Source organism: Monodelphis domestica, chromosome 4 (assembly GCF_027887165.1).
Source record: "Monodelphis domestica isolate mMonDom1 chromosome 4, mMonDom1.pri, whole genome shotgun sequence".
Lineage (NCBI taxonomy): Eukaryota > Metazoa > Chordata > Mammalia > Didelphimorphia > Didelphidae > Monodelphis > Monodelphis domestica.
Window position 1 is genome coordinate 447,094,194 of NC_077230.1, and position 20,635 is coordinate 447,114,828.

Consider the following 20,635-nt stretch of genomic DNA (forward strand, 5'->3'; position numbering starts at 1 on the left):
TCATTTTAAGAAGATAGAATTCAATAAGGATGTGTGTGTGTGTGTGTGTGTGTGTGTGTGTAAAGTCCTACACAATTTCAAAAAATGCAATTTCACACACAGTTGAAGCAGAATATATAAATCAGTCAAATTATCTTTTATTTCTGGGGAAATTTCTGGACTAAATAATTAGAAATTTACTTCTAGATATCTAGAAAGGAAATAGATTACAGAAGACTTAATAAAACTTGATTCCTCTCTGCTGACAGAGGGGATTTTCCCAAAGTTTCAACTGAGACATTCTATCTAGATGTGATATTTATTATCCTTTACTAGGCATGTTTCTTCCAAGAGTTTTATTTTCTCCTTTTCCAATTGGGGGAAGCTTTCCATTAAGTGAAAAAATATGATTTAAATTAAAAAGAAAAGTAGGATCAAATTACATGGACCAGCACCAATATATCAAGAATAGGTCATATAAAAGTGATTGCATTGCCAGTATGGACTAGGTCACTAAATAGGCATATATTAAACAAATCAGTCAACAATCCTTTGCTATTTGCTTTCTATGTGTTGAGTTCTATGATGAGTAGAGAATATAAACCAAAAGTGAAAAAGATCTAGAATACTATAATGTAAATGTTCTGAATACTTTCTTAAATTTTGGCCAAAAAAAAGAGAATATTATGCACAATAACAAAACTATGACAATAAATTGTGAATGACTTAGGTTCTCAGATTAATACAATGACTCACAATTCCAAAGAACTCATGACAGAAAATATTATCCATTTAACAGAGAACTGACAAACTCTGAGAGTATATTAGGAGTAGATTTTTTCACTTTCCTTTTCCCGGTTTTGTTAACATTATTGTCAATGTGGAAAGATTTTTTGCATTATTTCTCCTGTATAGTAGTAGTAGTAGTAGTTGTCTCTCGGTAACCGAGGATGACTATTGTCTTTGTGCATTTTTGTGCACAAAGACACTTGTGCATGAAGATTTAAGTGGAAAAGTCGATGCACAGAGACAGTTCCACTCTCTCGGCTTTGGAAGCCTGGGTCCAGTGGCACGAAAAGTTGTTACACCTGGAGACTTCCTCAGTTGCATTGGATGGCCGTGTTGTCTTTTGTGCTCCAACATGCCCTAAGCACTCCACAGTGCCTTGATGCGTCGCCATCTCAGTCGTTGAACCTTCTTATTGGTTTCTTCCGCCTGTTCAGCCGAAGCAGTCTTCACATGCTGGGTGAGCAAAGCCCTTGTTCACCAGGCGTCCACGACGATCCGATGGCTACCCTCACAAGGTTTAGCGGGCCTGTGGAAGCCGTTGCCCGGGGTGTGGCCGCTGCCGCATGCTAGCAGCTATGGGCATTATATTGCTTTGCCATTTGATCCTATAAGAAGCATTTTAAATTATCCAATTGGTTTTGCATGTTTTCTTGCATTTTAGCTTCAAATTTTTTCAAGGTAGCATTTCTCATTACAGTATTTAGGAGTATAGAAATGAAATTACCTAATAAGATGAGAAATTGGAGGTATTCTTGAATCTTTAATGTCCCTAATTCTACAAATGCCATACAAATGTCATTGAATGTAGTATTCATTTTTATATTTATTTTGTATTTAAAATTTTGGTTTCAGTCAGTAGATGTCACTACTAGCTAGTGGTTAAAATCAGGGAGTGAAAACAAAAGATTTGGGTGTAGTATACTTTTTTTTAAGAGCCTTTTAATCCAATCAAGGCCCCTAAGCCAAAAGGACACAGAAAACAAAGGCTTTTGCCTGAGGTTAAGACTGAATTTTTGTTTGATTTGGGAAGGGTCACAAGCCTCCTCTACTTTATCTTCAGGGTAAAACAGTTTATCTCTTTGAGTAAAGCCTCAGCTTTTCCTAAGGGGCCTCACAGGTAGGTTGGTTTGTTTGTTTGTTTTTATTCCTCACTTAATTTTAAAACTAGAGACATGTGGGGAGCAGGACAAGGCCAACACTTCCTCAGGGTTTTTCTCACTGCCAGTTAAGAATAATCTAGGCAGTATAGTCAATGTGGGTGGGCTAATTGGGTTGTTTGTTCCCTAAGGGAAGGGGGATTTGTACATAAACAGCTTCCCCAGTCATGCCACTTTTACATTTTTTTAAAAATCGGCTGTTTTCCATTCAAATTAAGGAGAAAAGAGGGGGGGGGGGGGAAATGTTTTATACTCACCTGATCTCACAGCTGTGTTTTAAACTGCTGAGTTAGATGTTTAAAAGACTGACTTGAGGAAGTAATAAAGAAAGGAAAGAGGTTTCACAGAAATTTGAGGGTCCTGGTCACACCCTTCAAGGATTAGCCAGACTGTAAAGGTAAATTTAGGGTTGAGAATGAATATAAATTTAATTGGTCACCAGGGATTTAATTCAAAATCCTAAATAAAATACTTAAGTCAGTTTGGAAATTTTATGGTGGTTTAATTAATATAGATAGAAGGAATTAAGAATAAGAGAAAAGGAAAAGGGTATAGGATTTCTCCGGCCTAGCCTGAGCCAAGGGAGTTCAGAGACCTTCCAATCACGAGGCCTCCTAAGAGGATGGCATTTTTAGGAAAACTAAAGGAGAAAAAAAAATCAGCCTGAACTCCGAGAGAGCTCAGTGAAGATGTCTCCCCTGAACTAGGCTACTAAGCTTCTCCCAATATTGTATCAAGGACGCTCACTGCCAAACCTGGACAATAGCTGCAGCCACACCAAGGTGCCAAGATGCCCAGCATGCTGCCACCAGCCACCTCTCTCCATGAAAAAGAGCCCAGGGAGAGGAAGTGATGTGAAATATATAGACCGTTTTTACATCACTTCCTATGTCTCACATATACCAATGGTAGCTTAAGCTTGACTTAGGACAGCCCAGGGGGTCTGTCAGTTTTTCCGATTTGTCATTTGATAGCCTATGACATTTGCATGCTATGACATGTCTGTCATAGGCCATCCTCCTCAATACTTAATCCTTCAGTAGGGGTGTAGACATTCCTGTTTTGTTAGACTAAGCAGGGTGGAGTAAATCTAAAATTCATAGGGAATAGGATCAAGTGAACATATGAAGGATCATCCTTGGCAAAAGGATAGCCTTGTCAGAGACTGGGGGTAGGGGGAGGGGAAAGGGGGAAGAGAGTAGAAAATGATGTCAAAGGGTCTGAGAACCAAACATGGAACTCATATCAAATGCCAATTTTATTTCTACATGTCTTTTCTTCTAAGATATATTTTTTATAAACAACATATTTGGCAGGGGGAGGGGAGCTGTCATTTGTTTGTCTAATCTGCCATTCTTTTTTACTTTATCATACTGTTTAGCTAATTCACTTAAAAAAAATTAAACCCTTACCTTCTGTTTTGGAATCAATACCATGTGTTGGTTCCAAGGCAGAAGAGCGGTAAGGGCTAGGCAAGTGGGGTTAAGTGACTTGCCCAGGGTCCCATAGCCAGGAAATATTTGAAGTCACATTGGAACCCAGGAGGTCTCATCTCCACATCTGTAATATACTTTTTGATTTTACATTCTCTAAGTATTCTATTTACACTCCCCTATCATGCCCTTTCCAAAGAGTCATCTCTTATAATTTTTTTAAGAGGAAGAGGGAAAATTTCAATAAAACTAGTTGATACAACAAAAAGAATCATACTTTATATGCAATGTTCACATGTGTGGACTCCATATCTCTGCAAAATTTGAAGACTGGTTAGAATAGGCTGCTCAACGAGAACTTTAGAAGATGAGCTTTCTTTGGTGTCAATTCATACAGCCTTTACTTTCTCAGAGATCTTTTTTCTTCTGTGGAATCTGATGTAAGTACGTTTGATATAATGCTTAATTTTTCTTTTGAGATAATGAGGAGTGAAAGAAACATCTACTCCATTATATTCTTAGTTATGTGGTCTTGGGTATTCTTTAGAAAAGTTAAATTATAATATCTATCTGGTAATTATTTAGAAATGAAAACCAAACTTTTTTTCTCATAGTCAAACAACAAGAGAGAATTTGGAGGAAACGTTGAGGGAAAATAATAGATAAGGAATAATTTAATCCACGAGTTTCCTAGTAGTTCGAATCCTCTTTTAGTAAGAAGCATAAAGAGAAGCTAAAGGAAAGCAAGCAGGTCAGGGAAGGGTCACAATACAGGTTCATAATAGGGAACAAATGGTTAAAGAACTGTATTAGGCCTGGAAAAGAGAAGGCCCTGGGAGGGCATAATGGCTATCTTAAAGTATTTAAAGGACTGTCACATGTAAAAGGAATTAGACTTTACCATTTGGTAACCAAAGGCCAAAGAAAAGACTGAAGGGGGTAAGACAAATGCATATTTAATGAAAGAAAAAAATCCTAACCATTGGAGCTATTCCAAAGTGGAATAGGCTATTTTGTCAAGTAGTGAGTTTTCCCCTCAATTGGCTATCTTAAAAGCGAGGCTTCAATGATCATTTCTCAAGGGGATTATGGACAAAATTTTTTTCATATTTAGATTGGGCTAGATGGCCACAGGGGTCCTTCTTACCACTGAAATTCTATGTTCTAGCTGAAATCTTTATGTCTATGACATGCACAGGGCTTCTCCTGTGTTATTATTTTTTACTGGCCTGTATATGCCAGAAGATGGCATTCTCATATTTATCAAACTCTTTATCTTGACTCCTTTTTGCTTTCTACTATGAAAACAATGATTTTCATGTTTATCATTATATCCCTAAGGGCTTAGCACAGTGCCTTGAACATAAGAGATACTTAATAAATATCTGTTGAGTTGAAGAGACTTGCCAATAGAAAAGATTCCTGAGGTTACTATCCTGTATGAATTCTCTTATGTCGAGTCAAGGATCCTCTCTGGCTGAAGGCCTTCCCACATTCATGGCATTCATATGGTCTCTCTCCAGTATGAATTCTAATGTGTCGAGTAAGATCATTCCTAGAGGAAAAGGCCTTCCCACACATCTGACATCCATAAGGTTTCACTCCAGTATGTACTCGCATGTGCAAATAAAGACGATTCCTGGCAGAGAATGCCTTCCCACATTCATGACATTTATAAGGTTTCTCTCCAGTGTGAATTCTCACGTGTTGTTTCAGACCAGTTCTCCGCAGGAAGGCTTTCCCACACACATGACATTTAAAAGGTTTCTCTCCAGTGTGCATCTGTGCATGTTGTGTAAGGTATGATTTCTGAAGAAAGGCCTTTCCACATTCATGGCATTCATAAGGTTTTACTCCAGTGTGAATTCTCTCATGGCGAGTAACTCCAACCTTAGAGCAGAAGGTCTTTCCACATTCACGACATTCATAAGGTCTCACTTCACTATGAATTCTTTGATGAACATTAAGGATCACACTTTCACGGAAAGCATCCCCACATTCATTACATTTATAGGGTTTCTCTCCAGTATGAATTCTCACATGTCGAATAAGACTTGCCTTGCTGAAGAGGGACAGCCCACAGATAAGACATTTATTCTTTCCAGAATGAATCCTGTGACAGGAAAGAAGGAATGGATGGGGATCAGAAGCCTTACTGCGGGGTTTATATTCATAAGTTTGGGCTCCAGGATTAATTTCCTGGTATTTAATAAGTCATATACCCTGTGAGAAAAGCTATTGGACATAACCATAAATTTACAGGGTTTCTTCCAGTACAGATAGTCTCATAGAAACTGTTGGGTGGGGTGCAGGGGAAGGCTTTTACATATTCTTTTCTTTCTAGGAAAAACTCCTTGATGTTTAAGGCCAAATTGAGAACTGAAGGATTTCTCACATCCAGTATAAATAAAAATATTTTATTTTCTTAGATTCCATTCTATTTAGTATGAATACAGAGGCTTTTTCTTTATGAATCTCTATGAAGCCTCTTTCCTACAGGTTTCTTCTGTTGTCAAAACAGCATTGGTCTGTCAACTCAAGCATCTACTTATTTATTAATATTCTCATGGTTATTCTCTCACTTCTTTGGAAGTTTGACTTTTATTGACTATTGTGAAATTAGAATCTGTTACCCTAAAAACTACAATTCCAAGCACCCCATTCTCCTCACATTACATGCTGATGTAGGAAGGATATAAATTTGGTCTAGCCCCGCCTCTCATTCTCTTCTCTTCTTGTCCCAGTTTTGATGGAGTGGGCTTTTTAAATAGGGAAAGAGAACTTAGTCACGTGATCTTAATTTTGTTAAATAACTAGGTTTTTTACTTCAATTTCCTTTTTATTCCTTCTACTTCAGGTGATTATTAATAAAATTTATAAAATTAATACTTGGAGTTGCTAGATATTAATTTAAGTCCTACACTATTACTTACCAAGAATATTTCTCTTCAGTACTCTGCTGTCTCTGTAAGCTGGCATCACACTCCAAAGCTTTCTTCAAATTTGATACAAAAAGATGAACCTTTGCACATTCTTCCTCAGATGAACGTTCAATAGAAATGCCCAGCTTTGGAGATGACTCCTTGGTTTCAGGAATATTCTCCCAATCTGAAAACAAATTTTAAATGTGCATATCCTTCCATATCTACTTTCTATATACTTAGAGATGACTTCTTTTTCCTTCAAAAAGAAATGATAGTATCAAACTTGAAGGGAGAAAACAAATGGTTCCACCACTATGTATCTGTGTATTTATTTATCCTTTTATATTTAGTCCCACAACTGTGAAAGACAGGAAGGCCAGTTATTACATTTTTCCAAAAGAGGAAACTTAGGTTGGATATAGTAACTTTCCCAAAGTCCCACACCTACTTTGTATCAGAAATGTAAATTAAAGCTTGTTCTCCTAATTTCCATGGAGATTTTTTTGGCAGGACCCATCCTACTTCTCCACAATGAAATAAATTTAAAATATTTAAGCAACAAAAGCGCCATCACTTTAAGATGGCACCTAGAATACTACTGCACTGAGTGAAAAATTGGATGAAAGTCTTTTTGGATGGTTTACTATGCTGGAGGAGAAGGTAAACACATAGGTGTGGTGTTTACTGAATAGCTAATGAAGGATACGGATGATTGACAAGAAGAAACCAAGAGGTGGGAGGAAGTTAAAGAAGGTGGCTGAGAGGGAGTATTCTGGAAAAGACTTGAAGGGGTGGAAGTAAGGACCACAGGAGAAAGGTTGGGCTTGACAAAAGGAGTCAAACTACTTCATTATCAAAAAGGAAAAAAGATGTCATGGGGAGTTGTTTCAGTAAATTAAGAGCCACCGTCCTCAGGTAAGAGGGTGGGGAATGGAAGGTTTAGGAGTCTTGAAAAAAAGAATAGCTTCTGTGGGAACTGAAATAGGGAAAACATGCAAGATCAGTACTTACAGTACTATTTATTTTCTCTTAGATATTGAAACTATAATTAGGGGGTTCACTGCCACCAGGTGAAAAATAGTGATGTTATGACCTTATGGTCCAAATATCTTCATTTCACCAGGAGAGGAATTACTGTGGCATTCCACTACTTAATGTTTTTTAATAGACAACAAAACATAACTTTTGAAACTGTTACTGCTTTATTTAACCTTTACTTTATCTTCAGAAGCAATATTCTTTATAATGTGACCAGAATCCTTATTATGGAATCATACATGTATTTATTTATCCGTGTATAACATATGTTGTTATACACCTGACACCCAGCTCTCACTTGTGGCTCCTAGTAGCTGCTAGCATGCAGCAGCGGCCACACCCCAGGTAACGGCTTCGACAGGTCAGCTAAACCTTGTGAGGGTAGCCATCGGGTCGTCAACCCCTGGTGAACCAGGGCCTTGCTCACCCAGCATGTGAAGACTGCTTCGGCAGAACAGGCGGAAGAAACCAATAAGAAGGTTCAACGGCTGAGATGGCGATGCAGCAAGGCACTGTGGGGTGCTTAGGGCATGTTGGAGCACAAAAGACAACACGGCCATCCAATGCAACTGAGGAAGTCTCCAGGTGTAACAACTTTTCGTACCATTGGACCCAGACTTCCAATGCCGAGAGAGTGGAACTGTCTCTGTGCATCGACTTTTCCACTTAAATCTCCCTCACGTACAAGTGTCTATGCACACTCATCTATACACCATAGATGAAAACGCACAAAGACAATCGTCATTCTCAGTTACCGAGAGAGGACTACTATACTGATGAAGGATCTCTTACTCTTCTTGTGGAGAAGATAGACAGAAATAGACTAGGCTATAATACAATCTGATGGATTCACAAGTGATTTGATGAATTAAAAAACTAAGGTGTCAGTGATTCCCTTTCACCACTGTGGGAGATCTTGAGTGGAGAACCCCATCAGGCTGTGCTGGGTTGAAGCTTTTTATCAATTACATGGATAAACGCATCAATAATATTCTTCTCAAATCCACAGTTTAGAGGAAAAACACATATTGACTGACAGAGTCAAGACCCAAAAAGATCTCAACAGGCTGAAGCACTGGACACAAAATATTCAATTCATAAGTATAAATGAGAGAAGCACGGGGAGCCAGTAGTTCATCTGAAAGAATCTGAAATTTCAATGGACTGCTGTAAACCTCAAATTTCCTTAGACTTATAATTGTTGAAAATTTCACCATTGGGATATTTCATACTTGGAAAATTTCTTACTGATAGTCTATTGGAATGGGAACTCCATTGGCATGGGAGGTTCCTTCTCTTCCCTTCTTAAGATTACTTTAGGACAGAAACCCTTTGCTGAACAATGGAAAGGACTTTGACCTATGCTTAAGCATAGAACAGGAATTTCTTTGAGTCTTGATTGATTTTAGAATTGATACAATGGAGATACTTGGAATAAATCTCCACCCTATTCAGTCCTAATAGGATTGAGTAAGGGCTGCAGCCTAGATCAAAATTTAATTATTCCAATCTCTACCATACTCAAGTTAACAGGATTTAGAAAGGGCTGGAACAAAGGAGTAAAGATTTAATCATTTGAAAAATATGACCTTCAACAGACATGTGCAAAAGCCAGAAACCTCTGGGCGGTCCTGGGTTAAGCGAGAGCCTCCATTGACAGGGAAATTGATGAAGAGTGATTGGTAGATGTGAGGACTGAGGGGAGGCAACTTGGATGGTTTCCTTAAAGATAGGAGGGTCTGGAGACTCAGGAGAGGGTGGGGGATTGAGTTTTTGGTCGGTGTGGTTCCTGGGCTCTGAGGAAGCTTGCTCTGAAGGAAGCTGAAGGTGGGGGCCTCTGAGACTGTTTCTCCATTTTGGACACGTGAGTGAAAGGGACTGATCTCTTTTCTTTGCCCCAGCTATCTAAGGGCTTGGGCCTTTTGGCCCAGCCTAAACAGAAGGGGTATTTAAGCCCTATTCCCTTCTCTCCCCATTCTCTCTCTATATATATCTCTAATTCCTTTCTTGCTCCTATTGTAATTAAACTCCAAAAAAGGCTGACGGCTGACTTGAGTTTTTCATTTAGGAATTACATAGCTGATTCCTTGGCGACCTTAAATTAATATATATCAGTCTTTTAAAGTGATTCCCTTGTAACATTGTGGCTGACCACACGGGAGTCTAAAGAATCCTCTCAATAAAACTTTTTCCTTGCCTTTTTACTATACTGTTTCACCACTTAGTCCTTTTTTTTTAAAAAAAAAAAAAACTTGGCTTAAAGACACAGCTGCTAGAACACGTGAGTATAAAAAACTTTTTCTCTTTTCTCCTTAAGTTAAATTGGAATCAGCAGTTTTTTCTTTTTCTTCCCTTTAATCTTAAGGGACAGCTGGGTAGCTCAGCGGATTGAGAGCCAGCCCTAGAGGCAGAAGGTCCTGGGTTCAAATCGGACCTCAGATACTTCCCAGCTGTGTGACTCTGATAGACAGAAAACAGCTGTTTTTAAATCTCAGCAACAGGACTCTAAAGTCCTGGCTGGAAGAACTGTTTCTAAATATCCTTTCCCTTAAGGAACAACTTCCTGGATTAAAAAAAAAAAAAAACCCTGTGGAAAGTTTGTTGCTTTGCCCTGCTCCCCACGTGTTTTGTGAAATTACAAAATATACATATAAAAATGAGTACTACATTCTTTGACAATTATATGGCAGCTGAAGAAGTAGGGGCATTGAGGAATGAAGGATACCTCCAAATTTTTATATTAATAGGTACTGTCATTTTTGTACTCCTCAATACTATATTTAGAGATGAAAAAATAAAAAATATTGAGGATAAAATAAAACAAAATGAGGATAAAATAAAACAAAATGAGGATAAAATAAAACAAAATGAGGATAAAATAGAAAATATTGAGGATAAAATAGAAAATGTTGAGGATAAAATAGAAAAAAATGAGGATAAAATAGAAAATATTGAGGATAAAATAGAAAATATTGAGGATAAAATAGAAAAAATTGAGGATTCAATAGAAAAAATTGAGGATACAATAGAAAAAATTGAGGATAAAATAGGAAATATTGAGAATAAAATAGAAAAACTTGAGGATAAAATAGGAAATATTGAGGATAAAATGGGAGATATGGAAGATAAAATAGGAAAAATTGAGGAAAAAATGCAAGCCCAATTAGAAGATCTAAAATGTTTCTTACAGGATCAATGGGCAAACACCCACTCTACCGGAAACAGACCTGTTTCTGAACCTTTGAATGAGGAAATTTCCTTCCCTGAAATAGAGATGGAAAACACCTTCCCTATAGCCCAGTTAACAGACTGCTTCTCTCGTGCAGTGCAAATCTTGTCTGAATTTAATCCCCAAAACCCTTCCCCTGCAATCCCAGCTTCTCATGTTCCTTCTCCTACAGAAAACCAAATTCCAATGCAAGGGAGATCTTGTCCTCCTAGAGAAACCTGTCCTTGTCAAACTGACCCACAGGTGCAAAATTCAACTAGAGGCCTGTTTCCTCTAAGAGAAGTACCTGAAATAGGACGAAATGGGGATGTGGTGACTTTAAGACATAGGATACCGTTTACTCCCCAAGAAATAAATGAATTTACACGAAATATCCCCACATATGAACAAGATCCTTTTCTAGTAACAAAAAAGATGGGAGACATATTTTTTCAATATAATCCGTCTTACAAGGACGTTGAGAGCTTACTACAGGCTTTTTTAAGTGAACATGAAAAAAATAAAATAATTGCTCATGTCAACAAAACCCGGGGGCGTAATGCAGCACATTGGCCATCTCAGGATCCCGAATGGGACTATAATAATCCTGAGGACTATCTACAACTATACCGTTGTAGAGAGGCCATCCTCACGGCCATGAAGGAATGTGCGGACAGTACAGATAAGTGGATGGAACTGGAAAAAATTAAGCAAAAGGAAAACGAAACACCCTCCAGATTTATGGACAGAATTATCGAGTTTGGGGACAGATACTTAGATTGGGACTTAAATAAAGAGAATAGTTTAAGACAAGTTAGAAGAATCTTTGTAAATAATTCTTGCAAAGTAATTAAAAATTATTTTAAAACACAATGCCCAAGATGGTCAGATATGGACCTTGAAGAATTGCGAAAAACAGCTATATATGTTTTTAAGGGAAACGAAGAAAAGGAAAAAGAGAATAATGATGACATGGAGGAAATGAAGAAAAAAATGAGATGTGTAATAGATAGGATAACTAAATTAGAAAGTGGGCATGATAATGAACCAACGACAATTGCCCCTCTCCAGAAATCCAATTATCAATCCATTACTTGCCACTTCTGTGAGAAGAAGGGCCACAAAATGATGGAATGTAGAACCTTTCTTAAGATGTTTGGAAGGAATACACAGTTTAATAATGGTTTTAGAAATAATAACTATAGAAATTATGATAATGGTTATAGAAACCAGAATTCTAGAAATTATAATAATGACTATGGAAATAACTATAATGAATATAGAAATAAGAACTTTAGAAACCAGAATTATAGAAATAGGAATTGGGAATTTAATGACAATGCTCAAATTGAAGAAAATTTTAATGATAATACTCAACAATATATGAGAAATGGCGCTCGTCCAAAAATTACTCGAGGTACTAATGATCCTCAGAGAGGTGCCCTTCAGGAGGGTGCCCAGGGAACTTCCCAGTATAATAAAGATGATTCTTCTTAGATTGTATTGATTTTGTTGATATTAATTAACCTTTTTCAGTTTTTTTTTCTCCTCTCCAAATAGTAGGAAAGATGAATAAAGAACTTAAGACTATGATTGGCAAATTATGCACTGAGACCCATTTAAAATGGCCTGAAATTCTCCCTCTGGCCCTATTTTATCTTAGAAGCAGGCCTAGAGGAGACTTACATATTTCACCGTTTGAGATGCTTTTTGGACATCCGCCTATACAGGCTAAGCCTTTCTCCCCGGCTTATACATCGCTATTAGGGGGAGATATTACTATTGCTTCCTATATACAGGAGTTACAGCACAAACTACGTGAACTTCATGAATCCGGAGCTGCAGTACAAGCTGGACCATTAGACTTTTCTCTGCATGACCTGAACCCAGGAGATAAAGTTTATATCAAGAATTTCAAGCGAACTGGAGCAACTGAACCTTCATGGGAAGGACCATTCCAAATATTATTAACTACTCCAACATCTATAAAGATTGGAGAAAGAGACTCTTGGATTCACTGCTCACATGTGAAGAAAGCATCTTCTGCTGAGACTGATTGACTCTATCTTATCATATGAATTGTGACTCTATCTTATCATAAGAATTGGAGATAATAATCCATAGACAAATGGATATTTTTTTTCAAGAATATATTGAATTACTGATTTTTTTCTTATTTTTTCTTATTTCTTTTCTTTTATTTTTTTTATCAGAATATTTGATTTTTTCTCATTTTTGTACTGAAGGTACACATAATTAATATTAATATTTTTTCCCTGCAGTAATACAAGTTAATATATATACTCTTGCTATAATATCAATATATGCCTAAAAGCTTTAAACTATGGGAACCTGCCATTTATTGATAAAATATTATAGGACTGTGATTAATGTTTGTATCTGATTCCAGGAAAAGGGATAAAAACAAAGAGCACAGACTAAACCTGAATAGTGCCAATAGAGCACACATGAAATATTAAAATGAGACTCGAGGTTGCGACGCTTAACTTATGTTTAAGTCGTAGGACTTCCTTGTATCTACACTCTTTTCGAAATACTCAAACAAGTACAAAGCTTGACTATCATGCTGGCTCCCTATATCCCTGAGGAAAAAATCAGACAAGGGAATGACATTTCCCCATCAAAATAGAATTCTAATTCTTTCTTTCTTATATTATGGCAACTTCCTGTAGTCTTGGCTACAAATGGCTAAGTGAAATATTACTGCATTCTGTCCTACATACTTGTGGGATAGAAATTACTTTAAACTGGACCTATACAAGGTCTATTTTGAGTTTTTCTTATGTTTTTGATTATTTTTTCTATTCTTTTGATAATTGACACATACAACCCCATAACTGAACATTGCATTCTGAGCTAAACTTGATATTTTTTTTTAATACTTACTTCAGGGGGGATTGTATTTTAATTTAAAATCTAAGAATTTTTGAATTTTTTTTGTTTGAGATTTTATTTTTATAAAAATCCAAGACTTTTGTTTAAGATTTTACTTTTATAAAAAATTCAAAGATTTTGATTTTGTTCAAGAAAAGATCTTCAAGAAAGAAGCTTGAAACTTTTATATCCAGAGAATGAACTGTTGCAGAAAGATGCCAAAAACCTACACTTCATCAAGAAGATTAAGAATGAACTTTCGATGTGATTGATTGGACTGAACTTTTGATTGAACATTTATTGTAACATTTATGCCAAAAGGGACTGCCCCTAATTTGGCTTTCTGTCAATGCGCCTAGCAAACATTGGTTTTGCTTTCTTTTCTTTTCTATTTCCTCTCTCACTATTCTAATTTCTCCTAGAAAATTGAATATTTCTTTAGTTAGAAGTGAATTTAGAACTACAAAATGATTATGTTAAATGATCAATGGGGAGACTAGTCTCCCAATGATCATCAGGGGGGATTGTAAACCTCAAATTTCCTTAGACTTATAATTGTTGAAAATTTCACCATTGGGATATTTCATACTTGGAAAATTTCTTACTGATAGTCTATTGGAATGGGAACTCCATTGGCATGGGAGGTTCCTTCTCTTCCCTTCTTAAGATTACTTTAGGACAGAAACCCTTTGCTGAACAATGGAAAGGACTTTGACCTATGCTTAAGCATAGAACAGGAATTTCTTTGAGTCTTGATTGATTTTAGAATTGATACAATGGAGATACTTGGAATAAATCTCCACCCTATTCAGTCCTAATAGGATTGAGTAAGGGCTGCAGCCTAGATCAAAATTTAATTATTCCAATCTCTACCATACTCAAGTTAACAGGATTTAGAAAGGGCTGGAACAAAGGAGTAAAGATTTAATCATTTGAAAAATATGACCTTCAACAGACATGTGCAAAAGCCAGAAACCTCTGGGCGGTCCTGGGTTAAGCGAGAGCCTCCATTGACAGGGAAATTGATGAAGAGTGATTGGTAGATGTGAGGACTGAGGGGAGGCAACTTGGATGGTTTCCTTAAAGATAGGAGGGTCTGGAGACTCAGGAGAGGGTGGGGGATTGAGTTTTTGGTCGGTGTGGTTCCTGGGCTCTGAGGAAGCTTGCTCTGAAGGAAGCTGAAGGTGGGGGCCTCTGAGACTGTTTCTCCATTTTGGACACGTGAGTGAAAGGGACTGATCTCTTTTCTTTGCCCCAGCTATCTAAGGGCTTGGGCCTTTTGGCCCAGCCTAAACAGAAGGGGTATTTAAGCCCTATTCCCTTCTCTCCCCATTCTCTCTCTATATATATCTCTAATTCCTTTCTTGCTCCTATTGTAATTAAACTCCAAAAAAGGCTGACGGCTGACTTGAGTTTTTCATTTAGGAATTACATAGCTGATTCCTTGGCGACCTTAAATTAATATATATCAGTCTTTTAAAGTGATTCCCTTGTAACACTGCAGATCTGCTCTGAGGCAGCAGCAAGATGTGGCATCCCAGAAAGCGAGCATCAACTTGGATGCAAAAGAGGGGAGGTAAAAAAAAGGGGGTTAAAAGCATTTATGCTTTTAGCTTTTAGCATTTAGCTTTATAAACACTATCTCACTAGATCTTCTCACAACAATCCTATAAAGTGAGTGATATGATTCCTGTTTTAAAGTTGAGAAAACTGAGGCAATCAGAGTTTAAGTGACTTGCCCAGAATCATATAGCTAGGAAGTATCTAAGGCCAAATTTGAATTCAGGTCTTCCTGAGTCCAGTCCAAGTGCTCTATCCACTGTGTAATCAATTCTAGACAGACACTAGCATTCAGAGCCTCCACTTCCACACCTCCAATTTCCTTATTCTACTTTGCAATTTTGATTCCAAAATCAGCTTTCAACCAAATCTGCTATCATCACCTTTTGTCAAGACTAATGTAATAACTTGGATAACATGGAGCAAGAATGACCAACAGGGAATTAGGCACGAAAAGAACCTGGGAATAATACTGCCTGTACTCAATTCAGGTCCCCAGCATCACACTGGTCTTGCTCTTCAGATACTGAGGAAAGACCTGGTAGACCATGAAGGGGAACAGCAGAGACTGGAGTGGTTTTGGAGAAAGACAAACCTCATGTGTCCAAAAGAACAAAGAAGAGAATAGAGTGGGCAAACTCTAAGTCAACAAGCTTGGCTTCATTCCCTGCCCACTTCTAGAATGTTATTAATGAAATAGGGAATATTTAGATAAGGAAGTAGGGACTACCAACAGCCAACATCACTTCCTCAGGAACAAACCACCCAAGAAAGCCTTTTTTTCTTGGCTGGACAAACATACAGCAATTCTCTAAATACAAAAACAAAATGGTATTGAGAGAAATGATAGAAGATATTTCATTACTGATAGATGTTCATGAAGAGTCCCTGTGAAAAGAGGGAAATGATAATACTATGTAAAAGTATCCAGTGAACCATTCAGTCATACTTTATAGAAACAAAAATAGCAAACTTCACTTGGAAGAAAATGTCAAAAATCTGAAAGGAAAAAATTAAAACATTCAGAACGATTGGGGGCCTGGTATTAGCATATCTCAGACTGACCAAAAGATTCTCAACAAAAAGGATCTCAACAGGCCAAAGCACTGGACACAAAATATTCACTTCACAAGTAATTACAAAAATTCTATTTGATATCAGTCACCAAAATCATGAAAGGAGGTCAAAAACCTAGCTAGGAGTACTACAAAGGAATACAAGATATTATAGTAAAATAAACCCCAAATTACTTACTACTACATAAGGGATCATTTAATAAGAAAAAACATTTTGGCACAAAATAAGCTTCAAGCAACATTTCGTCCTAGATACTCCTGATACACTCATTGGATAAACAAATGTTTATACAAAACTTGAGGGAACTAGAAATAGGTAAATGTCAAGAAAAGAGACTGGTTGAAAAGCAGATAAAGCCCCATCAGAGATAAACACACTAGAGGGCTTCATCTCTTCTCCTAAAAGGAAGGAAGGTCAAAGGCTAACACTAACAACTTGTTCCTTTGAATGGATTAACTTGAGCTGTTGGGTGGTCCCTCACTCACCTGGAAAACTGGTCCTTGTGACTTGATTTTCTGGCCTCCAAAGAGGTTCTCCTTGCTCCAAGTGGCAGATCACATCTGGCTTGGAAACAGTGAGTCCTATTCATAAGAAAGAGCAAAGAGCACAGGAAAGAGCTTCCAATCTTGGCTGATCTCTTTTTGAAAGTGGGAAGTCTAAAGCATGTCCATAGACCAGAGGATAAATGACCCTAAAAGATACTCTATTGTTCTGCCAACAATAAGGGGGGGAATCTGTCTGAATAGATTTGTTAGCAGTAAGGGGGGTGATGGGAATTTTTCATGTGCTCAGGCATCATCATTTGAACTTTTGGGGCTAATCCTATGAGAACAGAGAGTAAGAAAAGTAAAACCTCAGTGCTGACAAAATTAGGGGACACTTTCTAACTTTAAAAAGGAAGCATCTCACATGGGATGTCAGCTCCTGGAAGGCAGGTTTGGTTTTGAATTTGTGTCTTCTCCCCTGAGATGATGCCTGATTGTAGAATTATTGGAAGATCTTTCACTTAGACACAGGTTAGAGAAGTATGGTGTCTCTAGGATGCAAAAAGATTAACAGCCTCAGGTTTTTGTGTGCCAAACAAAAACTGCTTAACTCCAAGGACATCACACATTTCCTAAGGGAACTCATAACTCCCTCTCATCAGTAGATTTACCCAGGTGAGTTATTCTTACCCAGATCAACCAGGTGCCCATAATTCTCCAGCATCACGTCCCTGTAGAGCTTCTTCTCAGAAGGGCCCAGATATCTCCATTCCTCCTGGGTGAAGTCCACAGCCACATCACTGAACGTCACTGATTCCTACAACGCCAATGTATTTATGCATTTATACCCAGGGTCTGCCCCTCATGGAACAGCTGGCCTGTACAACAGAAGGGAATCCTCCCAGCCACTGCCTTCAAAGTATACCATGAAAAACATCTGTTGATCATCAATTATGGTTCAATCTGGAACAGTATCTGCTTCAAACAGGCATCCTTGTTAGGAAACGCTCAGGGTCTGGTTGACAGAACACTGGAACCTAAAGACTTGAGATAAAATTTTGGCTCTACTATTATTACCTCAATGACTTTAGAGAGCTAAATCTCACATTCATGAGTACCTGAAAGTATGGATTAGGTGAACTTAAAGGTCCCTTCTCATTCTAAATCCTGATCCTTATTATCTTCAAAGTTATATGGGACAAAATTCTTTCTCTGAATGGAGTTCCTATCATCCCCATTTTACATATCAAGAAAATGAGTCAAAAACAAAATGGTAAGTGGCTCACTCACTCATGGTCACATAGTTTGTATCAGGGTGGAGAGTTCTGATTTATAATCCTTTATCACACTCCCTTTGGCTCTCTAGTGCCAGTTCACCCCCATTTGTCCTCTCAACTGAGCATGCCTTCCTTATTTTCTTAGTTCCTCAAGTCCTTGATCCATGTTGGCAAACCCATGGCACCCATGCTGGAGGGGGCTGCTCCCTTCCCCTTCTCCACCAAGAACATTTTTTCACATCACCAGCTCCTCTGCTCAACCACCCAATGGGAGCACTTCCTCCCCTCCCCCTGTCTGGTTGGTAAGGGATGGGCTAATATGCAGCATGAGAGTTCACCATCTGTGCCCTAGATCTTACACTTGAAATCATCTTACTTTGTTACCTAAATTGACTGGTTCACTCTTCTAATTACCTATCATTCCATATTCACTCTCAGACACTCTCCATCTTAGCTTCTACCTCCTGGAAACGACAGCTTGCCATATGGTCAGCTCCATCTAAGAGGCCCTCCCAACTATACTCAGATGTCAATGTCTTCCCAGGCTGGCACTGAGTATATTTTGAAAGGACATATTTATCTATATTCTGTATAACGTAAAGCATTCACTATCACAGCCCCTCAACATACCACAGCAGAACACATATTAGACATTATACATGTCTCCAAATTGATTAATTCTTTCTTCCATTTACATTAAGAAGGAAAATTACCAAGATTACTGATTCAGTTCCTACAAGAGTAAGTCCATTCACTGGCCACTAGACAACACTCTCACATTTAGAACACCACTAAACTACCCAGAAAGATATGTCTATATATATGTATATATACAGCACATGGTTTTCTTGGTAGTCTCTGGCCCTTTCCTGCCCTGTCACAGCCAGAAGTGGAAGCTGCTTCTGAAAGGGGGCACTCCCACTCACCTGGTAGGGCCTGACTGTCAGGAGGACAGAGAGCATTCCTCCCTGGGTACAACTCACTCTTTTAGGGGAAGGGCGGAGGCCTGGGGAGAAAAAGGGAAACGTGAGGGGCTGGTATCGTCCTGAAGCTCTGGCACCACAAGGCTGGGGGTTCAGAGCATGTCCATCACCACCACCACCACGACCACCACCACCACCTCCGGTTCCAATTTTTATACTCAGGAAAGGGGCTAAGTATTTGCATATGCGAGAAGGAATGAGCACTAAGGGCGAATACAATGCAGGCATGGGGGAACAGAGAGGGAAGAGGCTGAGAACGTGCGAGAAGGCTGGAGTTGGACCCCAGCCTTGTGCCCAAAGTTCAAAAGTCAGCGTGGATGGGGGAAGATGGGGCGGGACGACTGGGGAGGGCATTAGCAGAGGGCGTGACCCCTCCTCTAGCTGGGTCAACCCGCGGACCCGCCCCTCCGTCGGCTCAGCCCCAGAGCCTGGGCCCCCACGGCAGCTCGGGTGGGGGACGAGGAAAAGGCAACGGCTAGGCCGAGGGGTTAGGAGGAAAGGGGCCCCCATGGGGCGGCGGGGATGCTAGGCACCAGAAGGCTCACCCCCGGCAGGCAGCATGCATCAGGAGAGGCCGCCGGGGGTCGACCCTGCCACCCACGTGGTGACACACCGGAATGGGAAGCAGTCGCGAGCAGAGACTTCTGGGACATGTCGGGTAGAGGCAGGAGGAGAAATTGCGCATGCTCAGCAGTGTCAGAAGTTGGGAGAGAGAGGAGTCCCGAGTTCTCTGTGGCTATTGGCCCAACGCTTCCCGCGCTTCACCTTCTGGGAGTTGTAGTACCGATCCTAAATGCGCATGCCCAACGCGTCCTAATATGCCCCCGGGTGGGCTGGGGAGTTACCCGAGAGGCGTTTTGCTGCCAGAGGGGGGCGCGGCTGACCCCTAGACTCCCGAAATCGGTCCAAGGCCCTCTGGGGTCGCTGAGCCCCCTGGAACAAAAGACCTTCCGGTGACTGCGCCACCTATTGTTGTCTCCCCTTTACACTGATTTTATTTTTTAACAGTTTTTGATTGGCTCTTTACATAACAATCCTTGCCCTTCACTAAGTAGCCTGAATGCTCTCTTTGCAAAGTCAAATAAATGAGCTCCAGTTACTTGACTGCATTTGTTGAAGGGTTGAGCGAACGTTCTGCCCTGGGCTCTCCTACTTCTTATGGACCAAGAGACTTTTTCCATTAACTTTTGTTGTCAGAGTTCAGTATTTTCCGTGATCTTTAAGAGATGCTACTTATCTACTAGGTATCTACTTAGTTACTCAGCATCAGTTCATAGAAAATTCAGTGGGACAAATGTGAAACATGTGAAGATAGGAGGAGCCCATTACTGGGAACTTTCTACACTTGTGGAAAGGGGGGAATTATTTAAGAGGTGTGTGGAGTGAAATTCTGGGGGGCTCGTACCCCCAAAATCACTCTAATGAGCAGACTGGAGACTGATGCTGGCAGAGTTCACATTGGGGGGGTGCTGGGCATAGAGTGAGGAACATCGCCTGTGTCTAGACAGAGTCCTCAGAAGGGGTGGAGGAGTAAGGGCCAGTATTCTCACAAGGTGGGGGGCGCCTAAGGGTGAGGGAATTCTTGCCAGTATTCCTCAGAAGGGGGGGGGGGGAGAGAGAGAGAGAAAGAGACAGAAAGAGAGAGAGAGAGAATGGGAGGGAGAGAGAGAGAGAGAGAGAGGAAGAAAATATCAAAATTAATATTGTCTCTAGTGTCTTCTTTATTGATTCTCACTGCATTGATTCTACAATGTAACTGATTTTATGCTGCATTAATTTTATAATTGAGTGCGTATTTGCATAAAGCCATCTTTCTAGATCCTCAAGATA

At 39.2% G+C, this 20,635-nt stretch overlaps 1 protein-coding gene across 4 annotated transcripts; it reads right to left on the bottom strand.

Annotated features, from left to right (window-relative positions):
- Positions 1 to 102: 102 nt before the first annotated feature.
- LOC103101242 (zinc finger protein 454-like) lies at positions 103 to 19,486 on the bottom strand. Of its 4 annotated transcripts, XM_056796841.1 has the most exons (7): positions 19,351 to 19,468; positions 18,749 to 18,828; positions 17,471 to 17,589; positions 17,236 to 17,362; positions 16,546 to 16,641; positions 6,292 to 6,466; positions 103 to 5,471 (listed from the first exon to the last, which is right to left on the bottom strand). In XM_056796841.1, exons 3-7 carry the CDS (start codon positions 17,480 to 17,482, stop codon positions 4,790 to 4,792), a joined length of 1,092 nt encoding a protein of 363 aa, XP_056652819.1. In that variant the 5' UTR covers positions 17,483 to 17,589; positions 18,749 to 18,828; positions 19,351 to 19,468; the 3' UTR covers positions 103 to 4,789. The 4 variants fall into 4 exon arrangements, with proteins under 4 accessions (XP_056652819.1, XP_016278236.1, XP_007492658.1 ...); XM_016422750.2 differs by lacking the exon at positions 17,471 to 17,589 and having other exon boundaries at positions 19,351 to 19,486; XM_007492596.2 differs by lacking the exon at positions 17,471 to 17,589 and having other exon boundaries at positions 19,419 to 19,481.
- Between the last annotated feature and the right edge of the window lie 1,149 nt (positions 19,487 to 20,635).

Excerpts from the sequence above, each read along its gene's own strand:
- LOC103101242 (XM_007492596.2), bottom strand. The coding sequence starts at position 19,458 with ATGTCCCAGAAGTCTCTGCTCGCGACTGCTTCCCATTCCG. Across the intron at positions 18,829-19,418 it reads CGCGACTGCTTCCCATTCCG|GCCTCCGCCCTTCCCCTAAA; the intron begins GTGTGTCACCAC and ends TTTTCTCCCCAG. Across the intron at positions 17,363-18,748 it reads TGACAGTCAGGCCCTACCAG|GAATCAGTGACGTTCAGTGA; the intron begins GTGAGTGGGAGT and ends TTGGCGTTGTAG.